General features: G+C 45.0%; 1 protein-coding gene across 4 annotated transcripts in view; it reads left to right on the top strand.

Moving 5' to 3' along the window:
* The window catches only part of SAE1 (SUMO1 activating enzyme subunit 1), a 62,269-nt gene that overhangs the window by 23,692 nt on the left and 17,013 nt on the right, over positions 1-21,564 (top strand). For 2 of the 4 annotated variants that reach the window (XM_027515360.1, XM_027515358.1), the window contains 2 exons: positions 10,964-11,069; positions 11,364-11,444. In XM_027515360.1, coding sequence (XP_027371161.1) covers positions 10,964-11,069; positions 11,364-11,444 — 187 coding nt within the window. The remainder of the gene's footprint in view (positions 1-10,963; positions 11,070-11,363; positions 11,445-21,564) is intronic. The other 2 variants (XM_027515359.1, XM_027515362.1) reach the window with 1 other exon arrangement.

Genomic DNA, 21,564 nt, shown 5'->3' with positions numbered 1-21,564 from the left:
GACTGGTTTGATCTCCTTGCAGTCCAAGGGACTCTCAAGAGTCTTCTCTAGCACCACAGTTTGAAAGCATCAGTTCTTCAGTGCTCAACCTTCTCTGTAGTCGAACTGTCACATTCCTACATGACTATTGGAGAAACCGTAGCTTTGGCTATATGGACCTTTGTAGACAAAGTGATGTCTCTGTTTTTTAATATGCTGTCTGGGTTGGTCATAGCTTTTCTTCCAAGGAGCAAGCATCTTTTAATTTCATGGCTGCTGTCATTGTCTGCAGTGATTTTGGAGCCCAAGAAAATAAAATCTGTCACTGTTTCTGCTTTTTCCCCATCTATTTGCCGTGAAGTGATGGGACCAGATGCCATGATCTTAGTTCATTGAATGTTGAGTTTTAAGCCAGCTTTGTCACTCTCCTCTTTCACTCTCAAGAGGCTCTTTAGTTCCTCTTCGCTTTCATAGCTGAGGCTCTTCATATTTCTCCTGGCAATCTTGATTCCAGCTTGTGAGTCATCCAGGCTGGCATTTCACATGGTGTACTCTGCATATCAATTAAATAAGCAGGGTGACAATATACAGCCTTGACGTGCTCCTTTCCTAATTTGGAGCCAGTCTGTTGTTCCATATCTGGTTCTAGTTGTTGCTTCTCTCAGGGTCAGGTAAGGTGGCCTGGTGCCATCTCTTTAAAAATTTTCCACAGTTTGTTGTGATCTACACAGTCAAAGGGTTTAGCGTAGTCAATGAAGAAGTAGTAGATGTTTTTCTGGAGAAAATGTGGACCGAGTGATGCCCAGAGGTGATTTTTCTTTTCTTTTTTTTCCAGAGGTGATTTTTCAAGAGAGTGGGAAATGTAGAATTTTTTCATATGCCCTGTCCCAGACTTGTTAATGCCAGCAGCCTTTTTGCATGCTGTTCCCTTGCGCCGTGTAGAGACTGAAGAGAACATGTGCCCTCCTTACTCACCTGCTGTGGGCCAGCAGTTTGAACCTTTGGGGTATGGAGTAGCATAAAGAAGACTGTTGTTGAGCATAAGCCATTACTCTTGTACAGATTTTTTTGTTTTCAAATTGGTGGACAATTTAGTAGGCTCCTTAATGGGCAGGGAGACAGTTTAAACTTGAATTGCTTATTGCTTTTTTAAAATAAAGTTTTTGTTTTTTTCCCCACCAAATAACCTTTTAAGAAGAAAGGTCTTGCTATTGACAAGTGTTCTCAGGTGTATATATGTATTTTTTTAACGTAGTTTATGATACTGTAATTCATTTTACATAAGAAAGAGTGGAAAGGGCATCCGTAGATAGATGATGGTTTCATAGCTAGTGCTGGAATTTGAGAAGGGAATTCACGTGATGAGGAAAACAAATCCAAGTGGCCAGAATTGGTTTTGTTAAACCAAGAGGAAAGACATGGGCAAGCCCATATTTACTCTTTACTTTGTAGATTTAAACGTTGAGAAAAAAAATCAACTGGTCAGGGCATTGAGTTAAAATTGCTCTAAAGGGGGGATTCTAAGAGTGCAGAAACCACAAAAGAGACTGCAAAAAACCACAAAAGTGGAACTCTTGAGTTTCCAGCAAAGCTGTGCTGGAGATTTTCTTTCTCTTGCTCTTTATGTTTGTGTTGGAATAGTTCGATGCTGTGAGTGCGATACAGAGGAATTATTAAGCCCTAATTTTAGTGTCTATTCACAGGACCATAATTATCCAGAGCGAACATTAGTGTTTTGGCCAAAACTTGCGTCTTTTTCTTTCTTCCTTTCTTTCTTTCTTCTTGAGGCCCAGTCAAGCTTTATCTGAATGGCTCCGTGAGTTTGGTTGGGGGAGATAAATTGTTAACTAAGGGAGGAGGACAAAAGCAGCTTTGTGGGTGCTGTCAATTTATAAATCACACCCTCTTACAAGTGTGACACTTGGCCTTGGTGTGAAGGGTTTTATGGCTTAAGGGCCTTCTCTGATTGAGGCGGGCCTTTCACATTCAAATAGAGAGAGCCCTAGCTTTGTGAGCCCTGCACAGCGGGAAGTTTCCTGGGAGTCAGTCTGCTGGTGCCCACTGGGGCGAATCTGGAAACCTCTTTTGGGAGCCACTTTAGCGAGCTATGAGGAGAATGTGGGCAGCCCTGGCAGGCCCTGGGTGGCCTCTGCGTACCATTCTGCGGGCTCTTCAGGCACACAGCTCTTTGTGTAGCCTCTTCCTCCACAGGGCCCAATTTGAAGGTATCAAAATATTCCCCAGCTGACATTGTTAGTCAGCTGTTTCATGGGGACAATTCAGGCTTGGATTCCAACCCTGAGCCGTGAAGGTCGTGAGGCATGCAGGGCATTCCTCATGACAATCTCCGGGATTCCAAACCTTGTCTTTGTGTGGCCTCCCTGGGAGCTGCAGAAGGCCGGGGCTGGGCCGGGGCTTGGCCACCTTGCAAGAATGTGCCGTCTCCATTTTGGCAGTGACTGCTCCACAGTTTTGAAGTTTTCCTCCAATTCAAAAATCCCTGGGTTTAGATTCTGCCCTTTCAACTAGCTGGGCTATGCTCAGCCTTGCAGGATGGGGGTGGGGAAGCAGCCACTTCCTGTTTCCTGTGAAAGGCTTCTGCTGAGGGTTCCCTTCCCCTCCCCCTTTTCCTTAGTCTCAACCCTATGTTGTACACCCACTTGTGCTTGAGGGTACACATTGTGCTCCGAAATTAGAAACATTAAAAAACAAAGAGGAAAAACAGAGCTTGTGGTTTTCACACCGTCTAGGAAGATGCTTGGCCGGGCCTTTCTAGCACCTGTGCTATGGTGAGAACTACAGTGGTGGGCAGATGCCCAGCCCAGAGACTGGTGCTCAGGAGGACACTGTGCGCTTCCTTTGGTGCCCAGGAGGAGTCACAAGAGAGATTTCCCCAGAAACAGGTCTTGGGCACAGGCGTGAAGTGGGTACCCATATACAGCACCTAAAGGAGATGGCAGCGGTTTTATGACGAAGTGTCTGGAAAGGTTTCCCCGAGGAAGAGTTGTCAGAGTTGAAATGTGAAGAACAGACTGGCAAGCACCAAAGCCAGGATCCGCACCCAGTCACAGGAAACAGGGTCAAGAAAAAGCTTAGATGTTGAGACTCTGACTTCCCTGGCTCCAAACAGCCAGTTCTTTATGATTCTGTGAGTTGTAAAATGCCTACTGTGTACAAGGCACTGCATTGGGTGCAAGGAAGTACGTTAGTTGTCTTGTCTCCATTTACAGCAGACCCTGAAGCCCAGAGAAGTTAAAGGACCTGCCTGAGATCACACAGCTGTGTCAGAAGGAAGGACTAGGTGGGCTTCCCTGGTGGCTCAGATGGTAAAGAATCTGCCTACACTGCAGGAGACCTGAGTTCGATTCCTGGGTCAAGACCCCCTGGAGAAGGGAATGGCAACTCACTCCAGTGTTCTTGCATGGAGACTCCCATAGACAGAGGAGCCTGGCGGCTACAGTCCATGGGGTCACAGTGAGTCAGACAGGACTGAGAGGCTGACGCAGGGAGGGGAGAACACAGGCAGTGGCCCAGGGTGCAGGTGCGCTGTATCACCACAAGGTGCATCCCCTTGGAGTTTCCAGGATGGCTTGAAGTTGGGTTAGGATGCCGGGGTGAAATATGTGAAAATCAGGATCACTTCTGAAAACTTACGGGATGAATGACGACCAGTGTGCTCCCACATTGCTGCTCATGTTTCTTTATTGTTAGGGGGCTGCCGGACAGGAGTGGATAGATTCCTGGGGGTGGATACTCTCTGTGATAGCTTTTTAAAGATTAAACATAAAGATTTGCTTCTGACATGCTAAGGAATACAGACTTAATTTTACCCCTTCTGAAGTAGTGGGTGTCTAATTTTGGCCCTGGAAATCCCTTTTTTCATGAATTAGTTGTGAAATTCCACAGTTGAAGAGTGATTCATTGTTTTGATTTCTCCTTCCTGAGACATTTGTTGACAACTCTCATCCTCCTCTCAGCCCTTTCTTTACAGCAGCATTCCTGGTGGCTGGCTAGTGTGGCTCCCCCTCTCCTGTGGCATGTTGATTGCGGCACCCATTGCCCCTCCGATGACTTGGCAGTGTCTCCCTCGTTCACATAAACTCCATTTGACCTGGGCTGGGGAGTTGTGTTCCCAGCTGTGTCCTGGTGCAGCGCCCACACGTTCGCGTTCAGGACAGGTTCAGTGCGCGGTGGTAGTGGCTGTTGCAGCAGCATAATGTGACCCAACTTGGGAGATCATTGTCATTGTAAAAAGAATTTGTTCATTAGTTAGAAAGGATTTAACTTTCTTTATGATTGAATAAATTGATTAGTGTTGTAGTATGTTAGTTCTCATAGTTGAGGTTATTTGAACTGAGCTGAGAGAACAGACTTAAAGAAGACAAGGTTCTTGGCGAAGAATTTGTAGAAGTCTGTTACTGAGTTGTTGCCTGGACCAGAACTTGCAGTCCAGAGAGTTCAAAACTCACTGTCAGAGTGACTTGGTATGTTTGTGGCTGGGGGGCAGGCAGGGAGGGGGCAGGGTGTACATTGCAGAGGATTTGGTGGGAAGCTGATGGCAGGTTTTCCAGGTAGAAGAGTTTTGGAGCGGGTGCTGCTGGTGCCTTGTCTCATTGGAGAGAAGTTTCTCGGTTCTATGGATGAGGAATAGAAGTCCCTGCCAGCATCACAGCACAGTGTGTGTGTGATATTTGATACACAAAAATCATGTGACATCAGTGCAAGTTATAAAACATAACAATAAAGCAAACACTATCTACCTTAATAACGAGAAGGTTTCCAGGACCCTTGTACCAATCTGCGTGTTCTTTCTCTGTCTCCTCAGGTCTGCTGGTACATTTGTGTGGATTTACTAAGGTATCCAGAAAGAGTAGATATTATAAGCCGGCTTGGCATAGTGTTTTATCATGTGTTTGTAAATCTCAACAATGGAATGATGCTTACTAGGTGATGATGTAGGTTAGAAATTAAGAATGTAGAGCGAAACCACTGTGAAACCACCACCCAGATTAAAGCAGAAAACACTATTGGGTGGTCGAGGCCATTTGGATGCCCCTCGCCCACATGAGTAACCTCTGTCCTGTCATGTTTTTCATTCCCGTGTATTTCTTCTTCCTGCTCGCCTATGTTTCCAAGCAATACAGAATTGTTTGGCGTGCTTTTTAATTTCTTAAAAATTGGTTTCACATGCTTTTTTTCCACATGCTTTTCTAAGAGCAGCTTTGTGAGGACATCTGTGTTTGTGTGTAGGTCTGGAGCTTTGCTGTCCATTATGGTAGCCACCAGCCATGTGTGGCCATTCAAATTAAAATTAATAAAATTTAACTTAAAAATTCAGTTCTGCAGTCTCACTAGCCACTTTTCACATGCTCAGTAACCACACACAGCCTATGGCATCCATATTGCAAAGCACCCATATACAGAGTGTTCTTGTCATCATTGCAAGTTCTCTTGGACAACAGTCATTGCAAGACAGTTTTTTTGGTGGGTTTTTTGTTTATTTGTTTTGACCACAGAGTATTTGTTGTGTGAAAACAGTACTATTTATTCTCCTATTAACAGGCATTTAGCTATGTAAGCTATTGCTGTTACAGATGGCGTTGCAGTCAGTGTTGTGTGCGTGCATAGATAATCTCTTTGGGTAGGTGTGTGATTTCTCTAGGGCATAGGAGAATTAGAATGTGCACACCTTCAACTTCACCAGACTCTAAAAAATAAGTCTTAAGGCATTTTCTCTATTTACATTCCAACCCAGCAGCATGTAACAGTAACATTTGGTAACTTTGGGCTCTTTTGCCACTCTGCTGAGTGTGAAAACTGTCTCCGGTTGTGGTTGTCAGTTGTTAAAATGCTTTTGAAAACTATAGTCTCTGATAAGCAGGTGTGGAAATTAGACCTCGAAATCTGTAGTTTGAAAGTTGTTTCAATTCTGATTTACATGCTGCTTTACATCCAGATCTTTATCACTTGTTATAGATGTTCAGCCTAATTTTAAAAAGTAAAATAGGGTACTTCCCTGGTGGTCCAGTGGGTAAGATTCCATGCTTCCATTGCAGGAGGCACGGATTTGATCCCTGGTTGGGGAACTAAGATCTCACATGCTGTGCGGCACAGCCAAAAAAAACCCACAAAAAACAAAATGGTTTCACAAGTTCCAATGTGGAAAATATAGAACAAACTGAGAAAATGTGAATCCTGCTACCCAATAATGTCACTATTCTTTTTATGCATGTACATAATAAATTGGAGTGCTAGTTAATATATGTAAATATATGCAAGACATACATAATGATCTAATGTATGTGGCATATATATATATATATATATATGTATTGTCTTTTCCTTTTTTCACTCCGTGTATTTTCATAAGCACTCCTCAAATCTTTGTGTCTACTTTGGAGAGCATGCTTCTGTTCTACTCTATTTTATTTATTGAGGTATAGTTGGCATACAATTGGAGAACATGATTTTTAAGTGGCTGTCTGGTAGGTCTTCCTCGCTTTGCCTTGCTGTGATCTATTGAGCCAGTTCCCTATTGCATAGAGGTTATTGCAGTCTCCCACAATCTAAATGGCTCAGCGAAACCCCTTAATTTGATAGCTGATAGACTGTGTGGAGAATTCATCTTTTATATTTACTGTTGGGCTTTCTGACAAATGAAAGGCAGGTGGGTCTTATCAGCTCCTGGGTATTTGTTGAAAATCTGCTGCATTCAATGCTATGCCTTTCACTGTGGTCTCTGCCTCAGGAAGCTGCTACCCAGTGTAAGAAGGCTTGTTATGAGTCTTAACTAGACTCTCAGATTGAAATCCTCAAGGCCCAGAATGATCAGGGAAGAAAATGGACAGTGGAGGGGAGTGGGTGAGGCCTACCAGACAGGGATTCGTGAGCGGAGGGCATGGTGGAACAGGAGGGGTTACTTCGTTTGGGTGAATGGTGGCAGCTGCTACCTGGGAGGAATGGTGGCAGCTGCTACCTGGGAGGCTTTGTGGCTGCTTCATCTGACGGCTCTTCACTCCCTGAAAGCACTGTCAGGCAGCATATTCTCTTTATAAACTCAATGCCGGTGAGGTGGGTAAGGTAGGCACTGCCTTTTGCATCTGTTCTACTACAGATTAGGCAGCTTGGTTAAGTTTTATTTTTCTTATGAGCCACAATAGTAGAATTTGGATACTTTGAATGAAAAAAGGGGGCATTAATTGAAGGCAGGCTGCAGTAGCCCAAGAAGCATAGAGTTTTATTCCTGTGATCTGAGAAGAGGAAAAAACCAGGGCAGCTGGGAAGCCCTGGAGGCAGCAGGAATCTGGCCTTTCTCTTTAGAGTTCTGCCACGAATGTGTCTCTATTTCCAGCTTTCATATTCTTGATTAAGGAATCTGGTGGGCCTGGCTTGGGTCGTGTGACCACCTCAGACTCTGTCACCTGTGCTGGTGGATTGGTACACATTAAAGCCAAGGCCACAGGGGCCTCCTCCTTAGATCCCAGGAGACTTCTCTAAAAGTTGTCTGCCACAGACCCAAAAGAGGCGAAGTCATTGGTCCACGGTCACAGACTAGTGGCAGAACTGGGACTAAATCTGCCCTAAAGTTGGGAAGGGTAGAGGGCCTCTACCCTTCGCCATGGTGCTGTAGAAGGTCCCACTCCGGCCTTCCTCCAGCCGTTCCCCTCACAGGGTGAGGCTCCCATGAGATCAAGAAGGTGCATCTGCCTGGGTCCCATAGCCTTCCCCCAAGTTCTGAACCCCATTCTGGGTACCTGGACCCCTGGAATCTCCTGGCCAGATAGCCTCAGGCTCACTTTCTAGGCTGCTTCCCTGTCTGCCTCTGGAGTGTGGACCTTACCACAGCGTCTGAATGCCTCGGCCTGAGGATTGGATGTTTTGGTGGGGAAGGATGGGCAAAACCTTGTGCAAAGTCAGGTTCAAAGCTCCTTACATTGTGGGTGAGCCAGAATGAGACGGGGGCAACCTTCCCAGGGTACCTCCTCTGACACAGGACTCCCACGGAGTGTGAGAATTCCAAATTTGAACCTAGTTTTCCAGGTGGTTATGAAGGAGGTTTATTTGTCAAGGCAGGAGAATACAATATACTTTACTTAATAGCTTATTAGTGTGATTTATAACTGAATATGTAGACATGATATATGGGTTTTCATTTGTACTCTTACCCTCAGGCCCTGAAAGCGTTAGAGGCAGGCCTGCTTCAGACTGATTCTAAGAACCAACTTTTTTCCCCCTTATTCTTCATATAATGGCCTAACAAATCAGTAGATTCTTAGCATTGGTCTTGGCCAGGCAAACTACAAAAATTTTGAATGAAAGTCTTGGTGGGTTTTGAAACCTGGTAAGACTTTTCTTCATTGTGATGGCATCTCCAGGTCGTACTGCTGATGGCTTGATCTGTGTGGTAAGACTTGTCAGGAAGGGTCTGGCAAGTCTGTACTAAGCACTAAATGTCACTCTGGTTGACTGCATGACTTATCTGCTAAGGTCAGACAGACCCACTGACCAAAAGGTTTGAGGGCAGTAGAGGCATCTTGTATACTAGCTTTTACAGTGGATCCAAACCCCAGAGGAGTGATTATGGGGAGGCAGAAAGCCACCTTACACACCATGGCTGGTTTTTATTTTCACCAGCAGTTTGAGTTTTCATCTTTCAGATCCATTTTGATCTTCAGCAGGGTGTGGAAACTGCCTGGCAGCTAATGGATCTTGGCTCCCTTAGCCTGTAAATTGCGCCATTGTTGTCTTCTTTCTGTTTTCTTTTTCTTTCTGATGTGTGGGGGGGTGGGGAGTTGGTAAAGGAAAAAAAGGAAGACACACACCTCTGTAAGTGTGAAGTTTTATACACTTGGCGCACACACATGTACTAGCTTAAACTTGGTAGAAGTACCTAACAACCATATGAGGATAAGGTGCCACTGCCTTACTCCCAAATATTTTAGTCTGTATTTTCTCAAATAAGGTATTCTCCGTGATCAGAAACCAGCCATCACAGTCAGGAAAAATACATGGATAAGTCACTGCCATCTAAATCCTCAGACCCTGTTTCGGGTTTGCTAGTTATTGCCGTCATGTCCTTAACAGCAAAAGGATCTGGGTCAGAGTCATGGATGATCTAGATTTTCATGACATCTAAAGGTTGCAAGCCGGTTATTTTGTAAAATGTCTCTCAGTTTGGGTTCCTCTGATGTTCCTTGTAATTAGACTCTTGCTACACATCTTTGGCCAAAATAGCACAACATGGATGCTTCTCATTGCATCCTGTGGTCTGGTGCATGGTTTCCATGTGTTGCTTTACTGGTTGTGTTAATTTTGATAATTTGAGTAAAGTTAGTTTCCATACTGGTCCTTTGAAAACAATTTTTTTATCCCTGTGTGACTAATAGGTATTTTCTGGAGAAGTATTTTGAAAATATGTAAATACTTCATTCCTTAAAAAACTTTGCTCATTAGTTACTTTTAGGTCTAAAGGATTATAGTTTACTTAAAAGTATTATCTATTATCCTTTTCTTTTATCCTCAGATTGCTCCAGATTTGACCTGAATTTAAGCTGATTTGTTACCTCTTGACATGTCCCATCATTCTTTGGGGCACTTTTCCTTGTCTCAGGCTCCTCTCATGTTGCAGCTTTGAAATCAGTCATTTCTCCAAGGAGAAATGTGTCTCTTAGTGGTGATTAGAAACCAGAGTCTGTGTTTGAGATGTGCTCATTGCTGCTAGAGTATCATTGCTTTTAGACGTTTTCAGTGGACACAGCAGGTAAATATTTGTATGTGTACACATACACTTGCATTTACATTTATTTATCTGTCTGTATATATGGAAAATGAGTTCAGGGCAGTAACTCTCACCACAGGCTTCATTCTAATTCTCTCTGTTTCCATAGTTCTGATTCTCTTCTTTGACAGTGAAGCCTTGCTGCCCAGATTCTCAGCGCGTTTTCTTGTTGCATCAAGTCCTTGGATGTGATCGGACTCCCGCTGCTGCCCTCTGGGGATGCCCTCCTTACCCTGCCCTGCTCTGTCCCCTCCAGTCCAGCCACCAGCCCTCCACACACACTTTCTTTACCTGTCTTCCTTCAGTCCCAGAAAACGGCTTTTGGACTTCATTGTTTAGGAAAGGAAAAGAAAACCATTTTCTTATTCATAATTAGTTGTTTGTATTTTAACATATATCTCTCATGGCATTTTTAAAAGAAAATTTGATGTAGGTTACTAGGTTTCAACTGTATTTCCTCCTGCCATAGGGAGAAGGAATGCTGTTATTTATGGGTATTGTTGTTTGTGTCTGTTTACTAACACAGAGAACATTTCATTGAGTATCTTTAGACACATTTTATTGGTCACTTGTGAAGGAATTTCCGTGGCATAAATACCGCCAGAATTCACCAGAGAGTCAGAATGGACAGAGCTTTGCACTGTCTTCCTGCAGTGAAGGGAGTCCGTGGCATTGATCTCTGTGAACCCGGTGCCCAGGGGAGCTCATAGTAAGTGCTCAGGAAGCATTTGTTGGATTTGAGTTGGCCTCAGCTTCTTTTCGGAGAAGGCAATGGCACCCCACTCCAGTACTCTTGCCTGGAAAATCCCATGGATGGAGGAGCCTGGTGGGCTGCCCGTCTATGGGGTCGCATAGAGTCGGACACGACTGAAGCGACTTAGCAGCAGCAGCTTCTTTTAGTGAACAGGAAACCTAGTAATGGTGATGAGTTACTGCCTGGTGATTTGAAGTCAATGTATTTTATCCTTGGGCTTCCCTTGTGGCTCAGCTGGTAAAGAATCCACCTGCAATGCTGGAGACCTGGGTTCGATCCCTGGGTTGGGAAGATCCCCTGGAGAAGGGAATGGCTACCCACTCCAGTATTCTGGCCTGGAGAATTCCATGGACTGTATTGTCCATGGTGTCACAAAGAGATGGACATGACTGAGCAACTTTCACTATTTTATCCCTAAGCAATCTTGTCTTTTTTTTTTTTTTTTTAAACAGAAGGTGGTCTTCTGCTCCGTCAAAGAGGCGCTGGAAGTGGACTGGAGCAGCGATAAAGCAAAGGCAGCTCTGAAGCGCACGACTCCAGATTACTTCCTCCTTCAAGGTGAGCCCTGAAAGCAGTTTCTCGGCACGCGCTTTGTGCTCTCATTTCTGCATGTGAGTCTGCAGAACCCAGAAGGTTCCTTGAGGTTGCCCTGAGCCTAGTTCCCCCTTGGTTGGTTCTAAGTGGTCACTTAGGACAACAGAGTGAATGGAGAGGAGGCCCATCATTGAGCTCTAGTTTCTTTACAATTTCTGTTTTTTTTTAATTATGTGTTGAAATGAACTGCTTTCTGAAATTGAGCCCAAGATAACAGTGTTATAAATCAAGCTCCTGTCATCACTGTTCCCTCTTTAGAGTTCTTCCTGGTGCTCAAAACCGGCGTTCCTCTCCTGAGAGATTTTCTCCCATCTCTCACCATCATTCAGAGGGCGTTAGGTAGGTGTTGGTTGCCGTCTCAGTGTTCTTGTGCTTGGCACTTTATTATTATTATTTTTTTTTAAATATCCATGGAATGTGGGATCTTGGGTCCCTGACCAGGGATCGTACCCTTGCCCTCTGCATTGGAAGCACAGAGTCTTAACCACTGGACTCCAGGAAAGTCCCTGTACTTTAATTTTTTAATATTATTTTAAAAACAGTAATCATGAACATCGAGTGCTTACTAGCAAGAGCCAGTGGGAGTTGATGTGTTATCCCTTAGTTCACAGACAAGAGAGCTGAGGCACAGAGAAATTGAGGTTGCTCTTGTTCTCAGGGTGAGCAAGTATGTAAATCACATGGGTTTGTTAGCATAAAAATAATCCGTATCTGTTACAGAAAATACCAGAAAAGCCCCCCAAAAAAGAATCACCTTGACATTTTTGTACTGATGGGGATGTGCTTCTCAACTCCCCCTCCTCACTGGTGGTACATAGACACCCCTCTGTAAACAGCTGTTAATTTGCAGAGGTTTGGGCATAGCCTTGGTGTTTCTAACTGCCAGTTATAAGAGGAGTCAGCTAGTATTTGAGTTTACCATAACCTGGGGATCCTCAGCCAGGGGCAGTCTTGCCCTCCAGGCAAGTGTCTGGAGACATTTTTGGTTATTATGACTGGTGTTGGGGTGGGGAGAGAGCCCCCAGAGTCAGCAGTGTTGAGGTTGAGAGACCCTGATCTACAACCCTTTTGCAGTTTCCAGAGTACTTTCTTGTCCACCTCCTCATCACATCTCCCTCATGAGATGGACAAGGTAGGAATTATCCCCAGTTTGGTTTCCGGGGCTGAGGAGGCAGAGACCCAGAGAGGCTTGTGTTTTGCCTTGAGAGGACACCGAGTGAAAGTCACTCAGTCGTGTCCAGCTCTGGCCCTGTGGCCTGCAGCCGCCAGGCTCCTCTGTCCATGGCAGTCTCCAGGCAAGAGTGCTGGGGCAGGCTGCCATGCCCTCCTCCAGGGAGCTTCCCAACCCAGGGATCGAACCTGCATCTCTTACATCTCTTCTGCATTGGCAGCTGGGTTCTTTACTACTCGCGTCACCTGGGAAGCCCAAGAGGACACCAAATGCAGATGTAAAAGAGGTGGGACCTGAGCAGCCCGGGTCTTTGAAATCTAATGAATTAAATACCGTATGAGGTACCAGGTAATAAGAGCATGCATGCTCCATTCTCAGTGCCCTGTGAGTGTTAGCTCATTGGATCCTCGCCTCATGCACACGAAGCTGCTGCTGTGCGCTCCTCTATACACACAAGGGATAGATTGGTAAAGACACAGGCCCATGGCCATCACTGCCCTCAGGAGCCTGTCACTGAGATGGGGAGGCAGGACTCATGCCCTGGAGACAGGATGGGGGAACGTGTATATTTCATCCAAGTAGATTCTGCTGAGCATCACCATCAGAAGTTATAAGGGGCTGGGGAGTCAACAGGATGTGATGAAGAAGCAGGAGCTTTATATCACTTCGCACATGGCAGGCAGTGGTTCACGGTCATTCAGAACTGGCGCTTTGGAATCAAAACAGACCTGCCTTCCAGTCCTGGCAGGTGGGTGAGGTTGAGCCACAGACTTCAATTCCCAGAGGCGCCCTCAGATTCCCCTCTGACCATGGGGGTGGTGACAGTGCTGGCCTCAGAGGGCTTTTGTGAGGCTTGGATGATACCCGTGCAAGAGGCTTAGCCCAGAGCGAGTCCTAGAGATCTGTCTAATCTAGCTGTGTGCTTGGAGGTCGGAGGTGCTTTCTAGTGTTAGGGTTGATTCAGTTTACCCTTAATTCCATTCTTGAGTAGGTATTATCATAGCAGCAATCCTGTCAGGCTTTAGTTTTTTTGCCTGTAAAAAGCAGTTTGTTTTATAATACACTTCATGTGTTTACTTCCCTCTTCTAAATGGTAACTAATTCTCTTTTTAGTTTCAAAGCTTTGCATTTGGAGATTAAGACCATGTTCGTAATTAATAATATACAGTTTCTTTATTATGATAAAAACACGCACCATAAAGTTTATCACCTTAACCATTTTTATGTGTAGTTTTCTTTTTTTTTCTTTTTGGCTGCATTTGGTCTTCGTTGCTGTGTTTTCGCTTTCTCTAGTTGCAGAGAGTGGGGGCTACTCTCTAGTTGCGGTGCGCGGGCTTTTTATTGTGGTGGTTTCTCTTGTTGCAGAGCATGGGCTCTAGAATGAGGGCTCAGTAGTTGTGGCTCACAGACTTGGTTGCTCTGCGGCATGTGGAATCTTCCCAGACCAGGAATCAAACCCATGTACCCTGCATCGGCAGGCAGATTCCTAACCACTGGACCATCAGGGAAGTCCATGTGTATAGTTTTGTAACATGCGTGTGTGTGTGTGCCACTGAGTCATGTCCGACTCTTTGCGAACCCATGGACTGTATGTAGCCTGCCAGGCTCCTCTGTCCATGGGATTCTCCAGGCAAGAATACCGGAGTGGATTGCCATTTCCTTCTCCAGAGGATCTTCGCCACCCAGGGATCTAACCCAGGTCTCCTGCATTGCAGGCAGATTCTTTACCATCTGAGCCATGAGGGAAGTCCATAGTTTTGTAATAGGGAATTTTAAAAAAGGAGGCAACTCCACAAGTCATACCATCTTGGTCAAGGCTGGCAGCCGTGTGCTTCCCACTCTTCCCTCCACCCCTGGGGCAGATGTGGCTAAGAAATCGTCCTTGTTGACCGGCCACTTCTCCCAGAGCCTCAGAATCCTCTCGACAGCACTGCCTGCAGTCCTCTCTGACTGGGCATATAGATGAGTCCACTTCTAAGCTTATAAGAATAAGGCCTAGAAGGGAAGTGACTCCTCCTCCTCCTGGCTATACAGCACACCAGTGGCAATATCAGGCCTAAAACCCAATTCTCCTGATTTTGTTCTTTTACACCACCGCGCGCGTCCGCGCCCCACACACCCAATTCTCCTGATTTTGTTATTTTCCTTCGCTTTTCTCTCTGTAGCAGATGACGTGTCCTAACTTTTCTTGCATGTTGTCACCTGCGTATTCCTGATGTTTTGCTTTGTTTTGCCCTCATGGGTCATCCTGTGCCCTGTTTGTTTTTCCAGATATGCTGCACCTGGAACTCTTAGTGTCCCAGCAGTGAGCATAAGGGGCTGGTTAGCTTTCTGGGGGCTTTTCACATGTGATTAACTGCTTGATTAAGGACTGGACTGAGCTTCTGGAAGTGGAGGGCAATGGCTCTCATGATCTCTTTCCCTAGGGGAGTCTGGCCGGCAGGTTAGACTTCTGCCAGAATTCAGCTTGTAAGTGTTAAGCGACTTGCTTTCTTTCACTTGATGGCCTTACGTGCTTCGGAAAAGATCTTGGAGCATACATAGAATGACCTCATTTGTCTTGTTGGCTGCAAAATGTGTTTCTCTGGGTATGCTGTCTTTTGTGACTCGTCTTATCAAATGTAAGTTGTTTTCAGCTTTTCTCAGTCCTTGGAGTTTGTCCCCAAGAGCCTTTCTAGGAATGTGACTGATACACCTGATGATGCCTTAGGAATTCCTGGTGAGGTCAGAGTGCAAGGTCAGAGTACTTGACTGTTATACGTATAGGAGGATACCTTGCAGATAACCCAAATGGAACACTTAGTAGGTGCTCGACAAGTAGTTTATACTTGAGTGACTAGTCTGCCTGTCTGGTCATTTCTTCCCCCTCCCTGCTGCTGTCCCCAGAGGCCCCTCCTGCCTCCCTGCTCCCCTGGGAGCCATCAGGCTTTCAATCCCAGTGCCACCCGGCTCTGGCTTGTCCCGCACGTGTGGACGGTCCTCACCCCATTCACCATCCAGCCCCCGGTGAGACAGTAGCCCTGCTGTCCGTATGCGTGCGTTTGCCTTGTTGGGGTGTGAGTGTTTTTCCAGTTTACTTCATAAGATAGTGGCCAGACTGCACGTTTCCTGCTGCATTTTCCACTATCTCAAGAGTCAGCCTTACCAACTGTGAGCAAAAGGTCTCATCTTTTTATTATTCTCCCATGGCATGTTGCAAAACATTAAGTGTGAGCTGGTTTCCTGTGGCAAAAAGTTGACTTTGATTTGTTCTTTTTGAGGTTACTGTGAGTTTATCATAACAGGAGTGCTAAAAATAATTGAGTCTTGTATGGAAACAGCATTCACTTACCAGCATGAACAATAACACGTAGGTTTAGCCCAGAGCAGGAAGATATGGACTTCATCTCGAGATGTGAATTACTGAGCAGAGAATCTTTGGCAATCCTAACTTTTCTCAGTCTGTTCTGACGAGTCATGGAAAAGTACTTGGGCTGTCTTTGAACCACAGAATTAATGCTGAAAATAATCTTAGACCATTTTTGGAGCACCTGCCATGCACCAGATCTCGTGCCTGGAGATCGTCACGGGAAGAAGAAGCCTCCTTGCCAATGGAAAAGACAAGCATAGATAATCCTGCTCATGAGGGGAGCTGTAACAGAGGGCTATTGACAAAGCTGTCGTGTTGTGCTGGTCTGTTTTTCAATATGTGTGAATTATTCGACAGTCGAAAGCAAACTGTTCTGAGAGCTCAAGGAACTTGGGGTCTGGGTGTCTTTGGGGAATTGGGAAGGCTTCAGAGAGGAGGAGACACCTGAGCCAGATTTTAAAGAATAGGTATTTGCCAGGTGGTAGAGGGAGGTGAGAGCGTTGTGGGCCAGAGAAGCAGCGCCTGCAGGCGGCCAGCAGGGTGGAGACCGTGGTCCCGCAAGGCTGGAGCTTGGTGCGAGCCAGCCAGACATGAGACTGGGGCCTCACTTTTTTATGTTTTTATTCTTAGAGCCAGTGGTTTCCCCAGAGGATATCAGGCTCCCTCAGGGAACGTTTGAAATACAGATCCCTTGGCTGTAGCTCAGATGTACTGAATCGGAGCAGCTCAGAGTGGCTGGCATCTGCAGTGTTGCACACCTCCCAGGTTTCTAAAGGACCAGTCAGTCGGAGGGAGACCATTGCCCTAGGAGAAGGGGAGCCCTGGCCTGTGTCAAAGCCTCGCTTCACTCATCTGCAGTTTCATTTTAAGACATGTTAAATGCTGTATTTCAGGCGAGGACATGACTGAGGCAGGGCTAAGATGATAACCCCATGTGGCTCTTGAATGTGCTGTTTTGTCTATAGACCCTCATACTAAAAAAATAACTGTAAACAAATATTGAACTCGAGTTAGGTTTGTTTTTTACAGTGGTGTGGGTTAGAAATTCTGAAACTTATTTACTCTTTATTCTAGGATACCATCTCAGCCACCAGGGAAGCCCTGGATGGAGCAAATAGGCAAATATATTGTGGATAATGAGACTTGCATTTTTTTATTGCCAGAAAGGGGAGTTCGTTACTTCCCCTTGTTTTAGTCACTCAGTCGTGTCTGACTCTTTGTGACCCCATGGACTGTAGCCCTCAGGCTCCTCTGTCCCTGAGATTTTTCAGGCAAGAATACTGGAGTGGGTTTTAATTTCCGTCTCCAGGGGATCTTCCTGACCGAGGGATTGAACCCATGTCCCATGAATTGTCAGGAGGATTTTTTACCATTGAGCCACCTGGGAAACCCTCTCTAGTTCAATTGGAATTGGAGTCATCTGGATGAACTCATGGTTTTATTATATGTAGGTACAGAAATAGATGCGTGTGTGTCCATGTATTTACATTTTTTATTATTTTTAAAAACATTTATTTATTTAGCTGCTCCGGATCTTAGTTGCGGCATGCAAGATCTTTTTAGTCGTGGGCGGTGGGATCTAGTTCCCTGACCAGAGCTAGAACTCAGATCCCTTACATTGGGAGTGCAGAGTCTTAGCCACTGGACCACCAGGAAAGTCCTCATGTGTTCACATTTATACATATGTATTTTCCAGCTCTAACCAATTGAGAGGGCTTTTAGAACTAATAGCCATGAACAGACTTCATGGTTGTTAACATGCTGAGAACCAGGACTCCTTGGAGAAAGGGCTGGTTTTGGGCCTGGGGTAGGAAATGTACAGATGTGCTTGGAACATCCTGCACTGCCCGAAAGTGAGGACGTGTACAGAGAATCACAGTCGTGTCTGCGTGAAGGTCACAGGAGTCAGTTTGAAGGGGCGCCTACTGATCAAATCTGGGAGAATTTGAGGATCAGGTAAATCATGATCGTAGTTGATTACAGCCCATAGAATAAAATAACTCATGAACCTATACTGATAAATATATAAGTAAATGAGGGAGAATAAATAAATAAATGAGGGAGAGGGGAGAGTTTATTTTTTTTTAAACAGAAGAAGAAGAATAAATACAGCAAGAATGAGGAAGATTAAAAGAAATCTGTGTTTGGCCATCATAGTAGTAGTTTTAAGGATCATTGTTTTAAGGATCATTGATGGATGCTAAAAGTAGGCTGTGAAGCAGCATAGATGTCTTCCCAAGATACTTTTTGATTTATTACAGAGAGAGACTAGAGAACCCAGCAGGTTGTCCCTCCACCAAGAGATCACAGTTAACATTCCAAGAATAGGACAGTAGGTCTCACGCGTCCCGTGTGGACGCACTGAGCAGGTAGGAGATAGTGTAAGTAGCGCCGCTCTGCTGAGCCAGCCAGCGGTGGCCTCTGGTTCTCGGCCCAACATGGGTGATCTCAGCCCAGTTATGGGGAAACATCAGACACACTTGGACTGAAGGAGATTCTATAAAATAAATGGCCTGTACTCTTCAAAAGTGTCATTAAAGACCCAGGAACTCCATTTCAGATTAAAGAAGGATGAAGAGACAGGGTAACTAAATGGAACACGGACTTCCCAGACTGGATCTGAAAGCAGATATATTTTTTTTTGCTTTTGCTTTCAAAGACATCAGTGAGACTGTCAGTAAAATTTGAAAAAGATCTGTTGAGTACATAGTAATACCCTACCGATGGTTAATTTTCAGTTTTGATCACTTTGTGGCTCTGTGAGAATATTCTTGTTTGGGGGAAACACACAGTGAAGCGGGCTTCCTTGGAACCGGTAGGTCAGACCTGGGGCCCGCTGTGGGGATTAGAATCTTTTCTAAGGTGGCCGGTTGTTCTTGGTTCCTAAGTCTAGCCCAGCAAGCTTGGAGTTCATGTCTACTTTCTGCTACCCCTAGAACCTTGATGTCTCCAGATTTGGATTTGGAAGAAAGGCATTTTGGTTCCACTCTGTCGTATAGTTCACCTTATGGCCTCTGTTTTCTCATATAGCAATGGGGGAGACGTTGATAACCTCCTCCCAAAGATCATGTATAGGAGAGCCTTAGAAATTGTTCTGTCTTCTTTTAATGTTAACCTTCTTAGTAAAATACTCGGATGTCTCAGAGGAAACTGCCATTTCATGTGTATTCTTCCAGAACTTTCTAGTATTTTGTGCCTCATTCTTCCTCATCACTGCAGAGATTCTTTGGCAAGGTTTCTTATAATGGACAGTTTTAACTTTTTTATGGTTAGAAAACTTAGTTTCCTTGACTCCTCCTTCCTCAGTTCCCCCTGCCCCCGCCACACTCCCAGCCTACCTGTTTTTATGATTTTTAACTGACTTTGTCTCTAGACCTCAGCTTGATTGGGTGATCAGTTCTCTTCAGGAGGAACTTCTTATTTTAGAACCTGTAACCTTTGCACACCAGCCATTGCCAGTAGCTGGGCCCGGTGCTACCCCGCCGGTGTTTTGCTGTCCAGCGATGACAAGAACTGCTGAGGAAGAGACGGCCACAGGGAAATGGGTTCCGATAATGGGGCAGCCTCTGAGTGCTTGTTGATTTGCTGCTGTCATAACCACAGATGTTTAAAAATAATTTGTAGGGAGGGAAGAAGAAAGAAGTGGTGGGTTTTGTTGTGTTTCTTTTTTTTTTGTTTGGTTTTTTTTTTCTGGTGCCACTTGTCTTATCAGTGGTACAAAACGCAGACCACAGTCATTCAGAAAGGAAGAAGGCAGTGCCACACAGAGTGGAGAGGTGAGGGGGAGGGCAGAGGTGAGCCGTGAGTGCAGTCCTGGGCTTCACTGCCGTCAGCGGGTAGAGACTCTTGCTGGAGAACCAGCTCTGTTAGGCTTGTGCTCCATTCCTCAACCTGAAAAAGAGGCACATAACCTGGAGTCTGCCACTGGGGTCACAGGGATTAACAAATGCGGGCCAGGCACATCTTGTGCATTCATAATTTTTTTTACTTTTTAATTTTTATTGGCATATAATTGATTTACAATGTTGTGTTAGTTCCAGGTGTACAACCCAAGTGACTCAGATATACATATACATGTGTTCATTCTTTTTCAGATTCTTTACTGATAGAGATTCTTACAGAATATTGAGTAGAGCCCCTGTGCTATACAGTAGGTCCTTGTTGATTAACCAACAAGGCACTCTCATGAGAGCAGATCTTACTATGACCATCTCATTTTCACAGACGGAAATAGAGTCTGAAAGAAGCTTAAGTCATTTGTCCAGGGTCACCAAACCTAGTAAGTGTTTAAGCATCCCCCAATAAATACCACGTCCCTCAAAGCGCTCAGTCAGACTTCAGCTATTCACCTTACTAATTAATACTTATGGCATTATGTCCATTTTTTAAAGTCTGAACATCACAAGAACCCGTGACGTTTTCTTGTTCCACTTCTGCAGATGGGAAACTGAGGCCCACCGTGGCCAGATTGAAATAATGGGCAACATTGTCAGCAACCTGCCTTGTCTTCTCTGCAGGCCCGTGTCTCCCCCACCCCCGTTGTTAGCTTGTGTTTGAGCTGCTCTCGGGCCCCAGCCCAGCTGCGATTCTGGTTGAAAGCCTCACATCTCTTCCCTGACTGTCAGACAACAGTCACGGGAATGTCCTGTGCCATCTTCCCTGGGTAAGAGCGGTTGGTGGAGAGCAGCAGATGCCCAGAGTCAAGGTCATGTGCCACTCAAGTGCTGGGCTGGAGAAAAGCCCCTGTCTCCCTGCTGCTTGTGACCAGGCAGGGGAGTGTGAATGGAGAGGGTTCTGTCAGAACAGCTCTGTGAGCCGAGGGTGCGGCTGGCCACGCTGGGAGACGGGGCCAAGCACTCGGGGTCCAGGGAGCTCCACACTTGGCCTCTATATAACCTGCCTCAGCATTTCAGAATGTTTATGTCCCCTTCTTTTTGTAAGTTACAGACTTCTCAGACTGCTCCATTGTAAAGATGAGAGTCAAGCTCAGGAATCATTAGACCGTTGTTTTGTGGGTTTTTTTTTTTTTTTTTAAAGAAGAGAAATGGGGGACTTCCCTGGTGGTTGGGATTCATGCTTCCACTGCAGGGGTCACGGGTTTGATCCCTGGCTGGGAATGCTGCACAGCACAACTGGGGGGAAAAATTGTTTTTAATTTTTGTTTTAAAATAATAATTGTTTTTTGTTGTTGTTGTCTTTTAAGGAGAAATAGAATATTTGGCCAGATGGAGTCTGAATGGGTGGTTTGCATTATTCTAAACTGATGGATTCTGGGATGGGAAACTAAGTTCATTTGAAGTGGTTTTCTTTTTTCTTTTCTTTCTTTTTTTTTAAATTTTATTTTATTTTTAAACTTTACAATATTGTATTAGTTTTGCCAAATATCAAAATGAATCCGCCACAGGTATACCTGTGTTCCCCATCCTGAACCCTCCTCCCTCCTCCCTCCCCATACCCTCCCTCTGGGTCATCCCAGTACACTTTCTTTTCTTTTTTTAAACCAGTCTGTATTCTCTCTTCTCTCTGCTTCCAGGGAGGCAGTACAACATAGAGGTTAGAGGTGTAGTGATTTTGGAATCTATCAGAAGCCCAAGCCTTAGTTTCCCACCTTGGACAGGAGGATGGTCACAGTTGCACCCACCTCATTCTGTTTTTATTAGAAGAGCTCGTTCTGAGTATAGGCTATTACCTGCCCCTGTTTTAAAAACCTAAATGTTAAGGAAACAAACATGTGACTAAAAACTGCTTAAACATAATTTTGATAGCTGAATAATACTCCATTTGGTCAATCTGTCATATTTTATATGCGTGCTTAGTCGCTCAGTCATGTTCAACTCTTTGTGATCCTATGGGCCGTAGCCCACCAGGCTCCTCTGACCATGGGATTCTCCAGGCAAGAATACTAGAGTGGGTTGCCATTTCCTACTCCAATCATATTT

The sequence above is a fragment of the Bos indicus x Bos taurus genome, chromosome 18 (assembly GCF_003369695.1).
Source record: "Bos indicus x Bos taurus breed Angus x Brahman F1 hybrid chromosome 18, Bos_hybrid_MaternalHap_v2.0, whole genome shotgun sequence".
Taxonomy (NCBI): Eukaryota; Metazoa; Chordata; class Mammalia; order Artiodactyla; family Bovidae; genus Bos; species Bos indicus x Bos taurus.
Note: the sequence above shows the minus strand (reverse complement) of the source record. Positions and strands in the feature narration are given on the sequence as shown.